Below are 17,038 nucleotides of genomic sequence, written 5' to 3'. Positions count from 1 at the left end.
ATGGCCCGCCAAACCCGATTTACTTAACAAATGGAGAATGAAGAAGATTCACGACTCGAAAGAATTTTCAACTACTTCAACCCTCCTTCAAAATATTTCACAGAAAAGAAAGAAGTTGTTGCAGAGAATCTTTTAGGCAAGAATGTAAACTTTGATAGTAAGCGAGCAGAGGTCACATTTAGGTAATAAGGTTACATTTATTTAGGTATGGTTGACAGTTCCTTTTAATGCCACGTGTGAACGTGTGTCTAATAACCAGCAAGTCACACACTATGGGGTATATTTATGAGAAAGTGGCACATCGGTTCTGATGCGCCACTTCTCTTGGGTTGCCTATGCCCCACCTAGTGACACCATTATTGCGCCCTATTTATAATAGGGTGCACCATGGCAGTTGTTAGAAATGGGGTCTTTGGTTGACAGTCAGGTTACCCCCTGTTCAAGCAAGGACCCTCACTCTAGTCAGGGTAAAAGAGAATCACCCTCAGCTAACCCCTGCTTACCCCCTTGGTAGCTTGGCAGAGCAGTAGGCTTAACTTCAGAGCGCTAGGTGTAAAGTATTTGTACTAACACACACAGTAACTTAATGAAAACACTACAAAATGACACAACACCAGTTTAGAAAAATAGGAAATATTTATCTAAACACAACAAGACCAAAACGACAAAAATCCGACATACACAAGTCAAGTTATGAATTTTTAAAGATTAAACTCAAAAATAGCACTTAGAAGCAAAAATGCTTCGATGAGATGTTAACACGGCGTCGTGACGGAGTCGTTCCCAACAAGCCGACACCAGCGGCGCTGGACACAGAGTCGCGTAGGCCCCCAAGTACAGTACCTTTGGTGAAGAGTGAAAACAAGCTGATGCGCGAAGTCGGGGATCGCGGCGTCTGTGCAAAACATTGAATCCACGCACTTCGAGCGGCGTTGGTCACGACGTGGTGTGGCGACTTCCACGGAGTCGTGGACTTCAGCGGGGCTGCAGCGGCGTCGGGCCTGTGAAGAGCGTCGCGTTCCAGCGAAGGTCACGGCGTCAGGTGCAGGCGGCGTTACCGGATTCAGCAGCGGCGTCGGTCCGGAGTCGTCCGAAGTCGATTTCCTTGGATTCCACCAGCTTTCCTTTCAAGGGCCCAGGGACTGGATAGGGCACCACTTGTCAGAGCAGGAGTCTCTCCAGAGACTCCTTGTGCTGACAGAGAGAAGTCTTTGCTGTCCCTGAGACTTCAAACAACAGGAGGCAAGCTCTAAATCAAGCCCTTGGAGATTTCTTCACAAGATGGAAGGTACACAAAGTCCAGTCTTTGCCCTCTTACTCTGGCAGAAGCAGCACTGCAGGAAAGCTCCACAAAGCACAGTCACAGGCAGGGCAGCACTTCTTCCTCAGCTATCAGCTCTTCTCCAGGCAGCGGTTCCTCTTGGTTCCAGAAGTGTTTCTCCAGTCTGTAGATTTGGGTGCCCTTCTTACACCCATTTTAGTCTTTGAAGTCACCTTTCTTCAAAGGGGACTCACACCTACTTGTGAAATCCTGCCTTGCCCAGGCAAGGCATCAGACACACAGCAGGGGGTTGGAGCCGGCATTGTCAGAGGCAGGCACAGTCCTTTCAGATGAGAGTGACCACTCCACCCCTCCCTCCTAGCAGAGATGGCTAATCAGGAAATGCAGGTTACACCCCAGCCCCCTTTGTGTCACTGTCTGGTGCGAGGTGAAAAACAACCCAACTGTCAAACTGACCCAGACAGGGAATCCACAAACAAGGCAGAGTCACAGAATGGTTTAAGCAAGAAAATGCTCACTTTCTAAAAGTGGCATTTTCAAACGCACAATCTTAAAATCAACTTTACTAAAAGATGTATTTTTTAATTGTGAGTTCAGGGACCCCAAACTCCATATGTCCATCTACTCTCTAGGGGAATCTACACTTTAATCATATTTAAAGGTAGCCCCAATATTATCCTATGAGAGAGACAGGCCTTGCAACAGTGAAAAACGAAATTGGCAGTATTTCACTGTCAGGACATATAAACCACATTACTATATGTCCTACCTTATCCATACACTGCACCCTGCCCTTGGGGCTACCTAGGGCCTACCTTAGGGGTGCCTTACATGTAAGAAAAGGGAAGGTTTAGGCCTGGCAAGTGGGTACACTTGCCAAGTCGAATTTACAGTGTAAAAATACACACACAGACACTGCAGTGGCAGGTCTGGGACATGATTACAGAGCTACTTATGTGGGTGGCACAACCAGTGCTGCAGGCCCACTAGTAGCATTTGATTTACAGGCCCTGGCACCTCTAGTGCACCTTACTAGGGACTTACTAGGAAATCAAATATGCCAATCATGGATAAACCAATTACATACAATTTACACGGAGAGCATATGCACTTTAGCACTGGTTAGCAGTGGTAAAGTGCTCAGAGTTGAAAAGCCAACAGCAACAGGTCAGAAAAAAATAGGAGGCAGGAGGCAAAAAGACTGGGGATGACCCTGCATAAGCCAAAGTCCAACAGCAGTTCTTACCACTACAGCATCAGAATTACTGACAATGTTGTGGCAGTTGCTGCACAAGAGTTGAAACTTTTGACGCTAGTGTAGCAAAGCACAGGGAGGCCCATTGATGTTTATGGGTGCATCATTTTAATGCCTGGCTGTAGCTGGAGTTATAAATGATTGCAAAAATGGCACAGTGAAATCTAGTAAATTTCACTGTGCCATTTTTTTCGGTCCTCCTTGCGTGGGAACACTCCCTTTGCAGATATTATGCCTGCCGCAGGCATAATGTGGCACAAGGAGTTGCAAACTGGCACAATGCATGCATTGCGCCACTTTGTAAATCTGGCACAGGGGAAAGGCCACCTTAGCGTAAAAAAATGACGCTATAGTGGTGTTAAGGCAGTGCATGCCCCTATATATTTTACATTTCTGCACTTTGTTGAACTAAATATTGTGACCAATGTAGCTAACAAAAAAGCGTTGAGCTGAAAAAAGAGCTGAACAGTACCATTTCTTAATAGATATGGTGCTATTTTCCTCTTTCCCTGTGCTGGTGCACTTTAGTCGGTCATGTGCCAACAAACATACCCTTGCACCACAGTACAAGGAGGTGTGCATTCTGTGAAACACAGGTTTTGTACTACAAATTAACCTTTCCTGTAAAAGCAAGGGGCCAGATTTAAAAGGCTCTTTCGCCACCTTGTGCCACACTAGCGTCATTTTTTACACTAATGTGGTGTTGAGGAGACCATTTCCACACGCCACATTTACAAAGTGTTGCAATGCTAGCATTGCGCCACTTTGTAACCCCTTGCACCACTTTATACCTGCACCAGGAAATAATGTATGCAAGGGGGCTTTCCTACGCTGGGAGGCTGCAAAAAATGATGCAGTGATATTGACAAGATTTCACTGCAACATTTTTTCTGTCATTTTTAATGCCTGCTCGGGGCAGGCGTTTAAGTGACGGGCCCATTCAAACCTATGTTACCATAATTTATGGTGCTAAACCAGCAAAGAGCCACAATAGCATCATAAATGATGACGCTTTTATGGAAACGAGTGCCATGGTGCGCTGTGTTGTAAATACGATGCAGCCATGGTGTTGTTAGGTAGGAAAGGGGCGGCTCAAGACAAGGGACACATTGGGATCGATGCACCACTTTCTTGTAGATCTGGCCCAAAGTATGCTTTAATACTTTTCCCACTTCTGGAGCAAATACCTGTCTACAAATGTTTGTAGATATAGATTAGTGTCAGAACCAAAGGGTAGTTGCATGGGTGGAAAGTAGTGCATTATGCTACTTTGCTTTGCTTTAGACAACTATCCAATGTAAATCCCAATCACAATAGTTTGTGCTTGGTTTGCAACTCAACTTCACCCAAGTTTTGCCCACTGTCAATGGACAGTTCATACCATTATCCTGAGCTGCCACATCAATGTAGCAGACTGTACAAACCGAGAAATAATGTACCATTCTTGGGGTGTGATTAGTGGCCTCATTTGCTTTATTATGGTTAACTTAAAATAAACAAGAGCACGGAGCTAACTTGGGGTTGGACTTTGTGACCTTGTGAACTTGAAATGAGGTTTAGAGGATGAAATGCCAAACCTTGAACAAATATCTTCTTTCTAAACCAACACCCTCTCTGCCATATGACTAATGAAAGGCTCTTGAAGACGTCACTATGTGCCTGTACATACAGGGTAAAAGGCCTTTTCTAGACTTAGGGGGTAGGCCATCAGATAAACGTATATTTTCAAGCCATTGTGAAAAAGAATTTTCACAGCAACAGCTGCTGCCAAAATAGTGAGAGCACCTTTGGCGAAAATGTCAATACATACATTTCCATCATTTCATTGCGGCAAGATGACCCAGATGGCATTTATTTTTTGGGTTTTCCAAAAACGATATCCCAAAGTTGTTTTTCATTTTGGGAAAAAAACATAAACACCAATGTCTCCCATACAAGGTAGTCTTCGCCTTAATTTGTTAAGGAGAATTTTTGTTTTGATTTTATTTCCATTTGTTATGTTTATCTGCAGTCCCTTTTTGGATAAAATCATGTATACCTGTTAAATGCCGGTTGCCTTTTAGGCAGGCAGACCCTAGATTCCACCTCTTTTATTCTATCTTTTCCCTGCCTCCCTGGATCCACAATAACCTTGCTTGAGGAGAATTTCAGTTTCTTTTTCATCTTCTCCTCGCCCTCTTCTTCCCTCAGTCAATAATCCCAGCTGTTCCCACGCCTCAGAGCCCTTTTTTTAACTCCTCTCTACCCAATTTCTTCCATTTATGTAAAGTAAGCGGTTTTTAGTTACATTTTCAAGCTAATTCTCGTCTTAAATTAAATATCTGAAGAATTACCCTATTCACCACACTTTACAGTTGTGAAATCAGGAGCCACATAACATGTTTGGAAAACGCAGCATGCTTGGCTTACCCTGGTTGCCAAGAGAAACTGGTATTCACTGTTGGCATTAGAAACACAATATGTCATCTGCACCCATCAAACAGCTAAACATATTAATGTTGTCATTCTGATTATGCCTGAGGAGTAGGCTTTCAATAGCAAAGTATTTTTATTTACGGTTTTCAGGTATAATAGTATTTTTTACTAAGAATTCCACTGAAGCTTTGGAAAAGAGCCTATCATCCACCACCATTGCATAGTTTAGAAGGCACTGTCTTCCAAATAAATAAAGACAGCATTGCAATAAATCCAGCTAATGTCTACTAATTTTCTTGACATCGGTACAAACATTACTCCTCACTATCACACTTCGGAAAAGCCATAACATTTTGTTCTATAAGAAGACATGTTTTGATTAGAATCATTATTTCCTTTTTTGCCATTATTAGCACATGAACCACACATTAGAACACAGCACAGGTTTAGACATAAATGCAAAAGAGTAACTTCCAAGTCCAATGAATATCCGCCAGTCGCAAGGCTGGTCAGACTGGACTTAGCGTCTAACTATGATTCCGGACAGCTGTACCTGAATCAGATGGACTTTCATTAAAAAAAGAGTGTTTTCTCCTCAGTTTAAAATAAAACATTGATGGTTTTAAACATTCTTCTCAGAAGTACCCAACTAGTATTCTGTGGAATATAAGATACTTTGTACATTGCAACAAAAACATGCCAAGAGGTGAGCACCTAAGTTGACCACTTAAGTAATTAAGTTTAGTTTAGTCAAACTCTAGAGTAAGTGTGTTGGTAGGGGAAGATATAAGGGATGATAAAAAAAATTGTCACAGATAGTGTTATTGCACTCAAACATATTCTATAGATATTATGCTCAAGATTTAATTGGGTAAATTATGGTTGGCAAAACACTTCGATAAATAATTAAAGGGTTTGAGGTTACACTGTATGATGAAACACCGTAAATAAATGCTGTTATCTTTTTTTAGAAGGGATATACCATGTTGCTGTAAGTAACTATCTTGTATTATAGGTTTTACCGGGCCAGGTTAGGATCAACATGGTCAGAATTAGGCAGATTGAGTATGGTTATTAAAGGTGTTAAGCTTTAAGAACTTTAACTGTGAAATACCGAGCTAATATGTTCTTGATTGCGTTTGACTCTCTCCATCTCTGGAGTGACAGGTGTTGGGGTTCCTACGCCCAAATGCTCTTTGTACAAAACCTAAAGACACAAAATAGTCTCTAAAAATCACGAAAAAGCAAAGCATATTGGATTAGCTGCAGTAGGAATTTCATTAGGTTTCTGGAAGGTGAGTAGTTGAATAAATTTAGAGTTATGTAGCATTATCTAGTAAGTAGCTATACGCGTGTTTTTTAGTTTCAAGCAACATCAGTGATGGAAATAAGGTTTTAATTTAATCATAATTTTTAGTACAAGCTTTGGGGAGGTGTTATAGTGTTACGGAACGTTTCAGTTGATTAAATATATATACACAGACTAAACTACAAGATTTAATATGTTAGATGGTTATTACTTTTAGGTGGATTCAATAGGTATAAGAGTTTTTTTGTTTAAATACCGAGCTAATGTTTTCTTGATTGCGTTTCACCCGCTCTATTTCCGGAGTGACAGTAGTTGGGGTTCCTTGCCCCAATAATTCTTTGTACATAACCTGCAAGAGGCAAACACAACATGCACAAAGATGGTCAAATCATTGGCTTTTCATTACACCACTGATACAAAAAGGGATGAGAAACAAGCCATGTGTTAGTGTTATGCAGCACAACCCTGACACTAAGAAGCAGAGTATTAAGCAGCTTCACCTTTTTTGAATACTGACTGCTTTTTAATGCCACAACATATTATTCCCCTTGTTGAAAATGTGTTAAAAGCTAATATATATATTTTAATGTATTTTTCAACAGGCTCAAAGTTTTAACATTCTACTGGTGAACGCCAAGTCTAGAAAATGTTTTCTCATTAACATATCAGGGTTTTATAGAAAATAATTCACCATGAACAAATTATACTGTTTCATGGTAAACACGTATCAGGTTCTGTAGCCAAGTGAAAAAAAAATCAGTCTAGGTTATCTTTTTCAATGGATACTGATTTCTTCCATTACAAATTTGATTTTGGTGACAAGTGAAGCAAAATCATATTCTTACCACCTTTTACTTCATTCAAACCCTGTTTCCTTACTGGCTATTTCACCACTTTACTCCCACTCCTGAGATAGCCTACAACTTGGTGTCATTTCAACTGCTCCCCTTTTATAATATGTCAATTAGTTGCAGACACTTACTTTGAGTAACCTAATGAGTCGCTAGTGAGGAAAGGTTTTTGTCTGGCAGCTTGTGAGAGAAACTTATACAAACCCAGGGTATCTGTAGTCACTTTCATTCGGCACTGTCCTTTTGCCAAAACCGAAGGGAGGTAAGAAGCGACATTATATGCCCTTGGATAGCCTGACACCACCATAACAAGCATTACTCAGCTTTCGACAATAAAATTCACAGAAAGTGGACAGTAAGTTCAAAATCCATTTAACCATAATAAGTACCATAGATAAAAGGCAATATTATGAGTCACATGAGTCACATGTGTCCATGTGCAATTACTGAGGGATATCCAAGCCTTTAGAACTTGTGGAACAGAATGCCTTGCCATTGGTTCCTTAGCAGTTCTTGTGAGATAGGGAGCTTCAAAATAACACAAAATAACAAGGATCTTGGCTCCTCCATGAGCTAGTGAGAAGAATATGGCATCAAAGACCTGAAGGTACCTCTCCCCTTTCTTCTGACAAAGGTTACTGCACTCCTACAGGGTTTCAACACAGCTATGAGGGAACTGAAAATGCCAATGTCACACTGCAGGGGTTTTCACAAATGCTTACTAGAATGCAAAGTTCCTCACCTTGCACCATGCAGAGAGACACATAAGTTGCTTAATGGAGCATATGCCTAAAAATAGTTAGAAGCATACTAAGAAAACTTATAATAAACTTGTCTTAATTATGCAAACTATTGAAGAAAAACATCAGTTTGCAAACAAAGATGTTAAGAAGCTGAATGGTAAGAGTAGGAGAGAAGTGTAAAACAGACCTTTTGATGGTGGTATTTATTGCACATCTGACATCAAAAGAGCATGGTAGTTTTCACAGAATATATTCAATATGGGCCAGATGTACGACCATTTCCATTTGCAAGTCACAAAAGGAAATATACTAATGTGTTACAGACAGACCTAGAGATTCCCGATGGGGCTGCAATTGACCTGCCTCATCAATATTCATGATGCAGGTTGCAATTGGCAACATATTGGGAATGGGCAAAAACAAAGGGATGTTGGCCTACAGGGAACAGCAGACCACTATGTCTTAGTTTGCTTTTAAATAAAGCAACTTTTTTTAAATGCAGACCATTTTCCTGAAAGGAAAAAGGGATGCATTTCAAAGAGAAAAGTGAAACATTTCTGTTTAATTTTTTATGGGTAGGCAGTGGTCCGTGGAACCACTGTCTGCTCTTAAAAAACATTTTCGCTACCCTTCCTGTTTGTGACTGGCTTATCACTTAGTTGAAGTAGGCAGTAAACTGCAATTGTTTTCCAACCCCACTCTGGTCGCAAAACAATTGTACATCCCCCCTGAGACTTGTTATTAGGTAGGGACGCCCTTTGTACGCTCCTTTCTAGTAGCGACTTGCAAACTCTATTTTGTGAGTTGGTTATAGGTTACAGACTCACAAAATAGGGTTTGTACATGCCAGAGACTGTTTTAGCGATAGCAAATGGGGCGAATCTCTGGTTGCGACCGCTAAAAACGGTCATACGTCTGGCCCTTAACATTTTCTGTCACTGCAATTGCTTCTCAGCTAAAAGAAGCTATTGGCATGGAGATGTTAAGCAATCTCACAGAGGTAAATACTGTATGTGTCAAAACTCAGGCAGCTTTGTCTCGTACTTCTGCTGCTTAAGAATTCCTGGGACAAACAAACACTGACTAGTCCTCTCCTTTTTGTTTTTGATACATATCTTTGATTGTTAGCTTTAGCTTTGAGCCAAACAAATGAACATTTCACAGGAACTTGCAGAGAACTTGGTATTTTTTTTTAATCTGTTAATTAAGAGAGGTTCCTGTAGTATGAGTGACCATATTAATACTTGTGCGTAAGATTAGGCCCGGATGAAATTTAAATTATGCAGGTGTAAATCACATAATTTTGGGATTTCATGTCACATTTATTAGAATAAAGTTCCACTATTATGCTACATGGCGAAATTGCATTGCTGCTTGCAGCAAAATTACAGAACAGGAATAACGTAGACAACGTGACTGCAACTGGCTGCTCACAGTAGCTGTCAGGGTGCATTTCACCATAAAATATAGTGCAAAATGATGTAATTGCATTTTGTATAATTATGTGTAATTGCACTTAATTTCCTGACATTACCTGTAATTAAACAAAAACGAATTTAGCATTTTGACATATTGATACATTTCGCACCGATGCATATTAACTCTGTTAGATTTGACTTTAGCCAGAATCTTTTCATAAATGCCGAGCAAGGATATTGAGTTATAGATCTCACATTAGCAGGATGCTTACTTGGTTTTAAAGTTAGAGATATCAATGCACTGCAATATGTTTATTATGGCTATTAGATATATATAGTATTTAGTCTTAATTGCAATGGCAAAAAAGTGATTCTGTATGCATGTGATTAGTCACTTTAATCCCCAGACCTCGAACAGATAGTCAAAAACACTGAACAGAATTATCAAAGTCCGTCTGTGCCTCCATATAATGGTGAATCTGGCATCAATGGAAATAATGAACCAGAACACTGAATATGGTAGGCGCTAGGATGAAATCACAAAAGATATATGGTTTTATTAGTACTGAATGATTATTGTGATATTACCGTACATTATACACAACTGCAGTAGATCCCCTTTTTAATAGGTAGAACAGACACGATAAAATAGAGATTCTTTTTGAAGTGAACTTTCTTGTTGAAAATATTCCTTCATATGGAAAAAAGAAAAATATCAGAAATTGTGAACGGCTAAAATGATAATTCCATTTGCCACAGCAATATTTCTGTGTAGATTTTAGGCCAAATCTATGTACAAAATTAGATTTATTAGCTTTGAGGTCTGCAACAGAAATGTATGCAATGCGGACAAACGTGGAGCCCTTCCGTTTTTAGGTTTCAATCAGTTTAGGACTGACAAGCCAACTTGGAAATAATTGGAAACAGTCTATGGCGTACTTTACTAATTTAGTGAACTACAATAGGTAACAAACCTGGAAATAATGAAAGAAACACTCTGCATGGATAACTCCTGGAAGGTAACATCAGACCGAGTTAAAACTAGATGAATTCTCCACAGGTTAGTGCATAAGAAATCGGGATGGCACTCTAATATGCATATATCTTCTATGATCAAGTATTGCAGCCAGCTTTGATGTTCTGGAAGGAACCCCTACCAGTGCTTGACTTAAGTAATATGCAAGGACATTGGGTGGTTTAGCCGCCTCTTGTACAACTTCATCTAATAATGTATTTGGGAAATTCGGTGACTGAAAATAATTTACCAAGCCTGAATGGGAATGCACGTCTATTTTTTTTACATGAATTGAAAAAGCCACTTCTGATATAGGCATAATTATAGCTGTCTTGCAAGCCTCAACAAATCTTGTGTAGGGTGATCAGGCGTCCCGGATTTACCAGGACAGTCTCAGTTTTTTACCAGCAGTCCTGGCAGATTTCAGGAAATGTAGCTCATTTCCCAGTTTTTAGAGAGGGTCGACTAAAAACGGTGAGAGGTGCCCTGTTATGTTTTCCAAAGCAGGGATAGTTATCAGCTGTTTTAAGAAAGCAAATTAATTAACTGTCAAAATACTGTCTTTAACAATTGCATTTTGTTTCTGTTCTTACTGGCTCTTCTGTAATTCTACGCTGATGATCGGGATCATTTTGCATTCTCAGATGAGGTAAAATTTTAGTTTTTGTAAAATGGCCCGGTTTCTTACTTCAAAATTTTGGTCACCCTAATCTTGTGGTACTTTGCAGTCTGCTGATGGGCACTACATTTAGCGTTAGAAAGGAAAAAAGAGGATGACTTAGTAAAAGGGGTGATTACATATTCCACACAAGAGAATTTAAAAATGCCAGCCACTACCGAGCTGATGTGCTTCTGTGTTTCCTTGACACGCTTCACCTCCGGCAGGTCAGGAATTGAAGTCCCTTGTCCAAGAGAATCCTTGTACTTAATCTAGAAATTGTATACATTTAAAAACAAAAGGACGCACATTAAGGACGTTCAACAGGCACATACATGACTACATGTATGGATACAAGTAACATAGATAAACCATATTTGAACAGCACAACATTATGAAACATTTTTGGGTGATTCTAAGATGTATCTTATTCTCTAGTCAACATTGTGTAAAGCGCAGATCTTAAAGGAAGGCTACAATGTGTTACTGTTAGCATGTTATTGTGTCATATGTCTACATTGGACATTATTTCATTTGATGTCGATCACAAATGGTTTGCCCTAATGGGACATTTGCAAATTGGCCCATGCACTAAAAGAAGCAGGCTGGGAAAGAATAAGTCACATTTTAACCTATTTTTGAAGTCAAATGTTATTCGTACTCTATGCCTTAATGCAGAAAAATTAGACTGGGTTGATGGCAAAGTAGAAATTGCCTCCAGCAATCTTAGCACACTCACCAGTCTTACCAGTGCTACTGGTTCTAAATAGAAACATTAATTTATAAAAAATATATATATAATTCTAATTGAATGTGCTTGTTGGACATATCAGTGAGTCAACAGCTGTGACTGCATCCCAGTACAAGTCAATAGATACTGTTTTTGATTACAGGGATTTCTAAGCTGGAGTAGTGAATGTGGAGACATGGGCAACAACTGAGTTGGTGATGAACTTTACCTTATCAGAGAACAGAATAATGCTCTTCAACGAATGCTGCTAATTGCTTCCTGTGGTCCACTTTATTTTTAAATAAAACAATGTAAGCAACCTAGCTGATTTACTCTTCCTACAACATCCACTTCTAGCACTGAATAGTGAAAGGGAATTAACAAGCTATTGGAACGTCTCCAACTACTGGCTGGCATCTACAAAATGATTTAAAATTTGGTACCCAGAAACCTCTGCAACAGATTTTAAGTAAGGAACTGCTAATCTGCAGAACCATCTCTCGTGCAGACAATGTATCCCAAAATAAAACATAGTTTGCCTAGAGCAGTGGTTCCTAAACTCTGTGGCCAGCAATTAAAGTTTACTGGGACCCATGAAAAAACAAGAAGTATGTGAAAGAAATAAAAAGAAGCAAAAAACAGAAGCAAAACCAAGAAGTGCCACCATAAATGTGAATATTATCAATAACAGAAAAAAAAAAAATTATGCATGCTATTTCTTCACGTCTCTGACTACGTTTGATAATGATTCCCAGTGAGTTTTGGTTCATTACTTAAAAATTATACACCACTGGCCTAAAGTCTTTGTCTATAATCTATATTAGGGAGGGTAACTATTGGCTTGTTACTGCAGATGGCTTCATATGAAAAGGATTATAATTAGGAAGAAGCTGGTTAATATTTGCTGAATACAATGATTCCTGAATGGAAATTTGTAAAAATATTGGTTATCAAGTAAATCAGCAGTAGCTTATTTGTTAGCAATGGATTATTTGATAGTGCAAGAAGAAAGTGAAACACTTCAAATACCAACTGTCAACATTATATTATAGGTTATTTGTATCACTGGTAGTTCTGTGAATGAGCAAAGGGAGGAATTCCATTATTTAAGGAGGATTAGCACAGGTGAGAGGCTACAATCCAGCGAATGTACCGTGCTAATTGCATCCTGTGTTTTCTTAATCCTCTCCATCTCTGGGGTGTGACCAATAGGTGTTCCTGTTCCAACATCTTCTTTATACAAAATCTTAATATTCAGAACCAAGACAAGTGGTTAAGTGCAGAACACACCATTCATCTGTTAAATTCAAATTTTGGATCAACAAATAAATAGGCCCTGAAGCATGTTGCAACTTGATAACAGGGTCAATACTTTGCATTTTATGGCAAGAATTTCCTGAGTTCTCTTTTGACTCTCCTAGAGAGAATCTTGCACATAAAAGTGTTGAGTAATGTTAGACACAACCAAGTAGTTTCTTTTGTAAGATATTAAAAGCAAAACACAATACACTGTGCACATCACATGAAAAAGAAAACATTACTGATAAAAAAAGACAATTCACAGAATATGTTGGCTAGTTAGAACATATTATAAGACAATACGTTAGACATTATTCACAGTGCTTTCACCCACACAAAACAAAGCTTCTTAGATGATCTGATGGGTAGCATCAAAATGGAATGAAATAATTTCAAGTAAGTGACTAGACTAAAAGCAGTGAGTAGTAATGTAAGTGGCAGGAACTGTTAGATGGCTCGAGTGGAACATTAGCATGAAACACTAACACGTGGTTTGGAAAATTAAGATGGAATTATTCAGGTTAGCTTTCAAGAATATGTAAAATATATATACCGAGCTGAAATTCTTTTGATTTTCTTTAACACGCAGTATTTCTGGCGTGTCTTGTACAACAGTAACTTTTCCTTTAAGAATTTTAAGTTCAGACTGGTACTGAAGCTATAAAAAAGAGTAAAGAAGTTAAGGTTAAGAAATTGGTCAGGTATATACATAGATCTTGTTTTTTCTGTTTGAGTCTTGGCAAAAATGTTAATCTGAAATCTGTATGATTTTGTGGTGGCATACATTATGTATGTAGAAAACTTTGCATCTTAGACAAAGGGAATAACTGAGCAATGCCCAAAATTTGTGTCACTGATATGATAACAGATGATGTATTTTATTTATTTTTGGGATGGTTAAAATATTTTAGTTTCATGTAATTGTAGATTTAAAGGCATTAGTTGTATATTTTTAATTCAATAGGCATTCTTAAAAATGTCATCTTGAATTAATAAGAAGGTATGAAAATCAACAGTAAATGGAAATGTTTCCATTGGGCTTCCTCTTTGCTGACGGTTCTTTGCTAGCAAGCCACCAAAATCACAAGAAAGAAAAATACAAAGTTTATCATTACACAGACACTATGAAAGTATTGCTTCAAAATACTTTCTAAGCAACTAACAGAAAACATGAATTCAGGACACATAATTATGGTGCTTACAATTTACTTCAAGAGTATTCCTTCAACCTCATTCATATTCTACTTTGTTCAAATTTGCCACAACCCTGTTCCATAGTAATATTTTTTATTGAACAATGCCAATGTGTGGTGGTAAGTCATCATGTTATTTGTACTTACAGTGCTGAAGTTCTTTTGGTTCTCACGAACGCGTTGCATCTCTGGGGTATCAAAGACTGGCACATAGAAAGACATGGTCCGTTCTGCTTCCTCTTTGTACTTTTTCTGTTGAAACACACAACACATTTGCTGTATACTTCATTTTAAATATGCGAGCATGACACAGAAATGCAGTGTTTATTTATGCTCACTATTAACTTGTGTTGACTATATATGAAAATATACATAGCTTCAATATTTTATCTTGCAGTAAGGTTATCCCTATTCGTCCCCCAAAGGTCCATTGCATCCCTACTCTTGGTGGGTGTGCTTAGAATTAAACAAGTAAATCTGAAATTAGTGAAACAACAGATTACAATGTTTTCTAGGGACCTTAGTCATAAAAAGGTACATAAATAATGTCCCAGTTCCAAAAGCCATTTCTGTATAGCATTTCAAGTGGCAGACAGATATGGCCTGATTTATGAGTGTGAATTCACATCATGCATTTGCAAAGCATGAATTTACACTCTTAAACCATCTACTCAAAGTAATATTATACCAGTATGCTACAATATTACATCCAGGCAAATCTGATTCAGCGGGTGGGGACAACGTGATCCAGGGTGGGATACTGTAGAACGTTTTGCATGCTCACAATCACACAAATGTTTTTCTATGCCACATTGCTACCCTAAAAGGATCAGAGTGTGTATCCTGTGAAGAACAGCTGTAAACCAGTTTTCAGGTTTGGGATGGGCAAGGATCACTACCATAGTTGGTGGCAATAGCGAGAAATTGGCTTCTCCACATAAAAAATATCTGTGGATAAAATGAATACATAAGTTAACAACTACGTTTGCATTTTTTCAGAAATGTATGTATCAGCAAGTAAACATGTAAATATTTACTCATGAAAAAATCAAACTGAATAGCCCAGGAAGCCATGGAATTTAAAAGTTATACATTTCTACACAAATAGAAGTGAAACCCGTAGGAGTACATTTCTCACCTTTTGGTGAATTGAGCCCTAACAGAGGAGATCTACTCTTGTCATATAATTTAACTCATATAGAATTAGAAATAATTTTGCCACAGGCATAGTGTTGGACTTGGCCCACATACAGAGTCACCCCCAAACATTTTGCCTTCACTTCTGCCGTTTTTCTGAATTTGTTTTTGTTGGCTTTTGGTTGGTTTCAGTTCTCTGTGCAACAACCAGTGCTAAAGCGCTTGTGCCTACATCCTAAAACATGGTATAACTGGCTTACACCTAATTGGCATATTCAATTTACTGGTAAGTACCTAGTAAAGTGGCACACCATATGCTTAGGGCTAGTCAATTAAATGGTACTAGTGGGCCTGCAGCACATATTATGTCATCCACTTAAGTAGCCCCTTAAACATGTCTCAGGTCTGCCATTGTAGCCTTAATGCAGTATTAAACTATCAGTTTGACTTGGCAAAATAAACCCCTTACCAAGCCTTAAACTTACCTTTTACTACATATGGGTCACTCATAAGGTAGGCCCTGGGTAGCCCATAGGGCAGGGTGCATTTAAATTAAAAGGTTGGGCATGTACATTTAAGCTTTACATGTTTTAGTAGTGAAAGGCTCCTAAATTAGTTTTTCACTACGGTGAGGCCTGCTTCTCTAATAGGATACCATTGGGTTGCCTTATTGCAATTATTACGTGCTAATGTATGATTGGGAACAGGTAAAGATTTCATGTTTGGTGTCAGAGAAATTGTAATTTAAACCCCTCTTTAATGGTATAGTCATATTTTAAGTTGCAATTCTGAAAATGCCAGTTTTTAGAAAGTTGGCATTTTCCTGCCCTATTTGGCACTTTCAGCCTGTTCCTGGGTCACTTGACTAGGTGTAGTTGATAGCTGGACTTTGTTTATTCCTCCCAGACAGCCACACAATAACGAGATTAGGTGTGCCTGGATGAGCCATCACTGGCAGGATGTAAAGCGGAACTGGGCACAGCCCCACTTGCGACTGAATACACTGTGCCATGCCTTTACACACTGGACTTGTCACCACTGCATTGTTCAGGTAGCAAGTTTGGAGCCAGGGCAGGGGAGGCAGGAAATGTCAAGCACTTCAAAAGGAATTCTCCAGAAACTTCTCCTACGTCAAAGAAGGTACCAGTATAAAAATAGGACCCTCAGACCCGCTCTTCAAGTGACTTTCTGGACCTGTGGAAAGACTCTCAGAAAACTGCCTGCAGCTGTAGCCTTCTGTGTACTTCAAAATACAGCTTTGCTACACCTGGAAGGACAGCTTTGCTGCTTGAAGCCTGCATTGAACCCCTAAGGGCATGCCCTGCTGTTGAGCCTTGTTCCACTTCTTGAACCCAGGACTACCAGAACGACTCTAGGGGGTAGTTGTCTGTCCTCCTGATCAAAGTGGCAGGGACAGAAAAGGCTACAGCTATCTTGATCCTGCTTCTGGACCCAGATTGAGTGAGTTCTAACCCCCATAGTTGTGGTAGAGTACAACAAAACCCACTCAGAGCCTCCATTTTAGATTACACTTTTTAGCTTTGTATCTTTTCTGGTGGTGACTTTTAACATGGTTTTTCACTCATGTGATAATGTACTGAGAAAACACCACGCATGCAATTCTATTTCTTGTAAGCGTTGCTCCCATGCAGTCTGTGCATCCCGTCCAACGCTTGGCACACAGAATGCATTGCCCTTGTATCATGATTGCTTGTTGGAGATAGTTCCGAAAT

General features: G+C 39.1%; 1 protein-coding gene across 26 annotated transcripts in view; it reads right to left on the bottom strand.

Moving 5' to 3' along the window:
• Positions 1-17,038, bottom strand: part of NEB (nebulin) — a 375,459-nt gene that overhangs the window by 24,550 nt on the left and 333,871 nt on the right. For 21 of the 26 annotated variants that reach the window (XM_069225183.1, XM_069225192.1, XM_069225189.1 and 18 more), the window contains 6 exons: positions 14,316-14,420; positions 13,529-13,633; positions 12,830-12,922; positions 11,126-11,218; positions 6,518-6,610; positions 6,067-6,159 (listed from right to left, as the gene is read on the bottom strand). In XM_069225183.1, coding sequence (XP_069081284.1) covers positions 6,067-6,159; positions 6,518-6,610; positions 11,126-11,218; positions 12,830-12,922; positions 13,529-13,633; positions 14,316-14,420 — 582 coding nt within the window. The remainder of the gene's footprint in view (positions 1-6,066; positions 6,160-6,517; positions 6,611-11,125; positions 11,219-12,829; positions 12,923-13,528; positions 13,634-14,315; positions 14,421-17,038) is intronic. The other 5 variants (XM_069225190.1, XM_069225193.1, XM_069225207.1 and 2 more) reach the window with 5 other exon arrangements.

Source organism: Pleurodeles waltl, chromosome 3_1, assembly GCF_031143425.1.
Source record: "Pleurodeles waltl isolate 20211129_DDA chromosome 3_1, aPleWal1.hap1.20221129, whole genome shotgun sequence".
In the NCBI taxonomy this organism is placed as follows: domain Eukaryota; kingdom Metazoa; phylum Chordata; class Amphibia; order Caudata; family Salamandridae; genus Pleurodeles; species Pleurodeles waltl.
The sequence above is the reverse complement of the archived record's forward strand: the minus strand, read 5'-3'. Positions and strand labels throughout refer to the sequence as shown.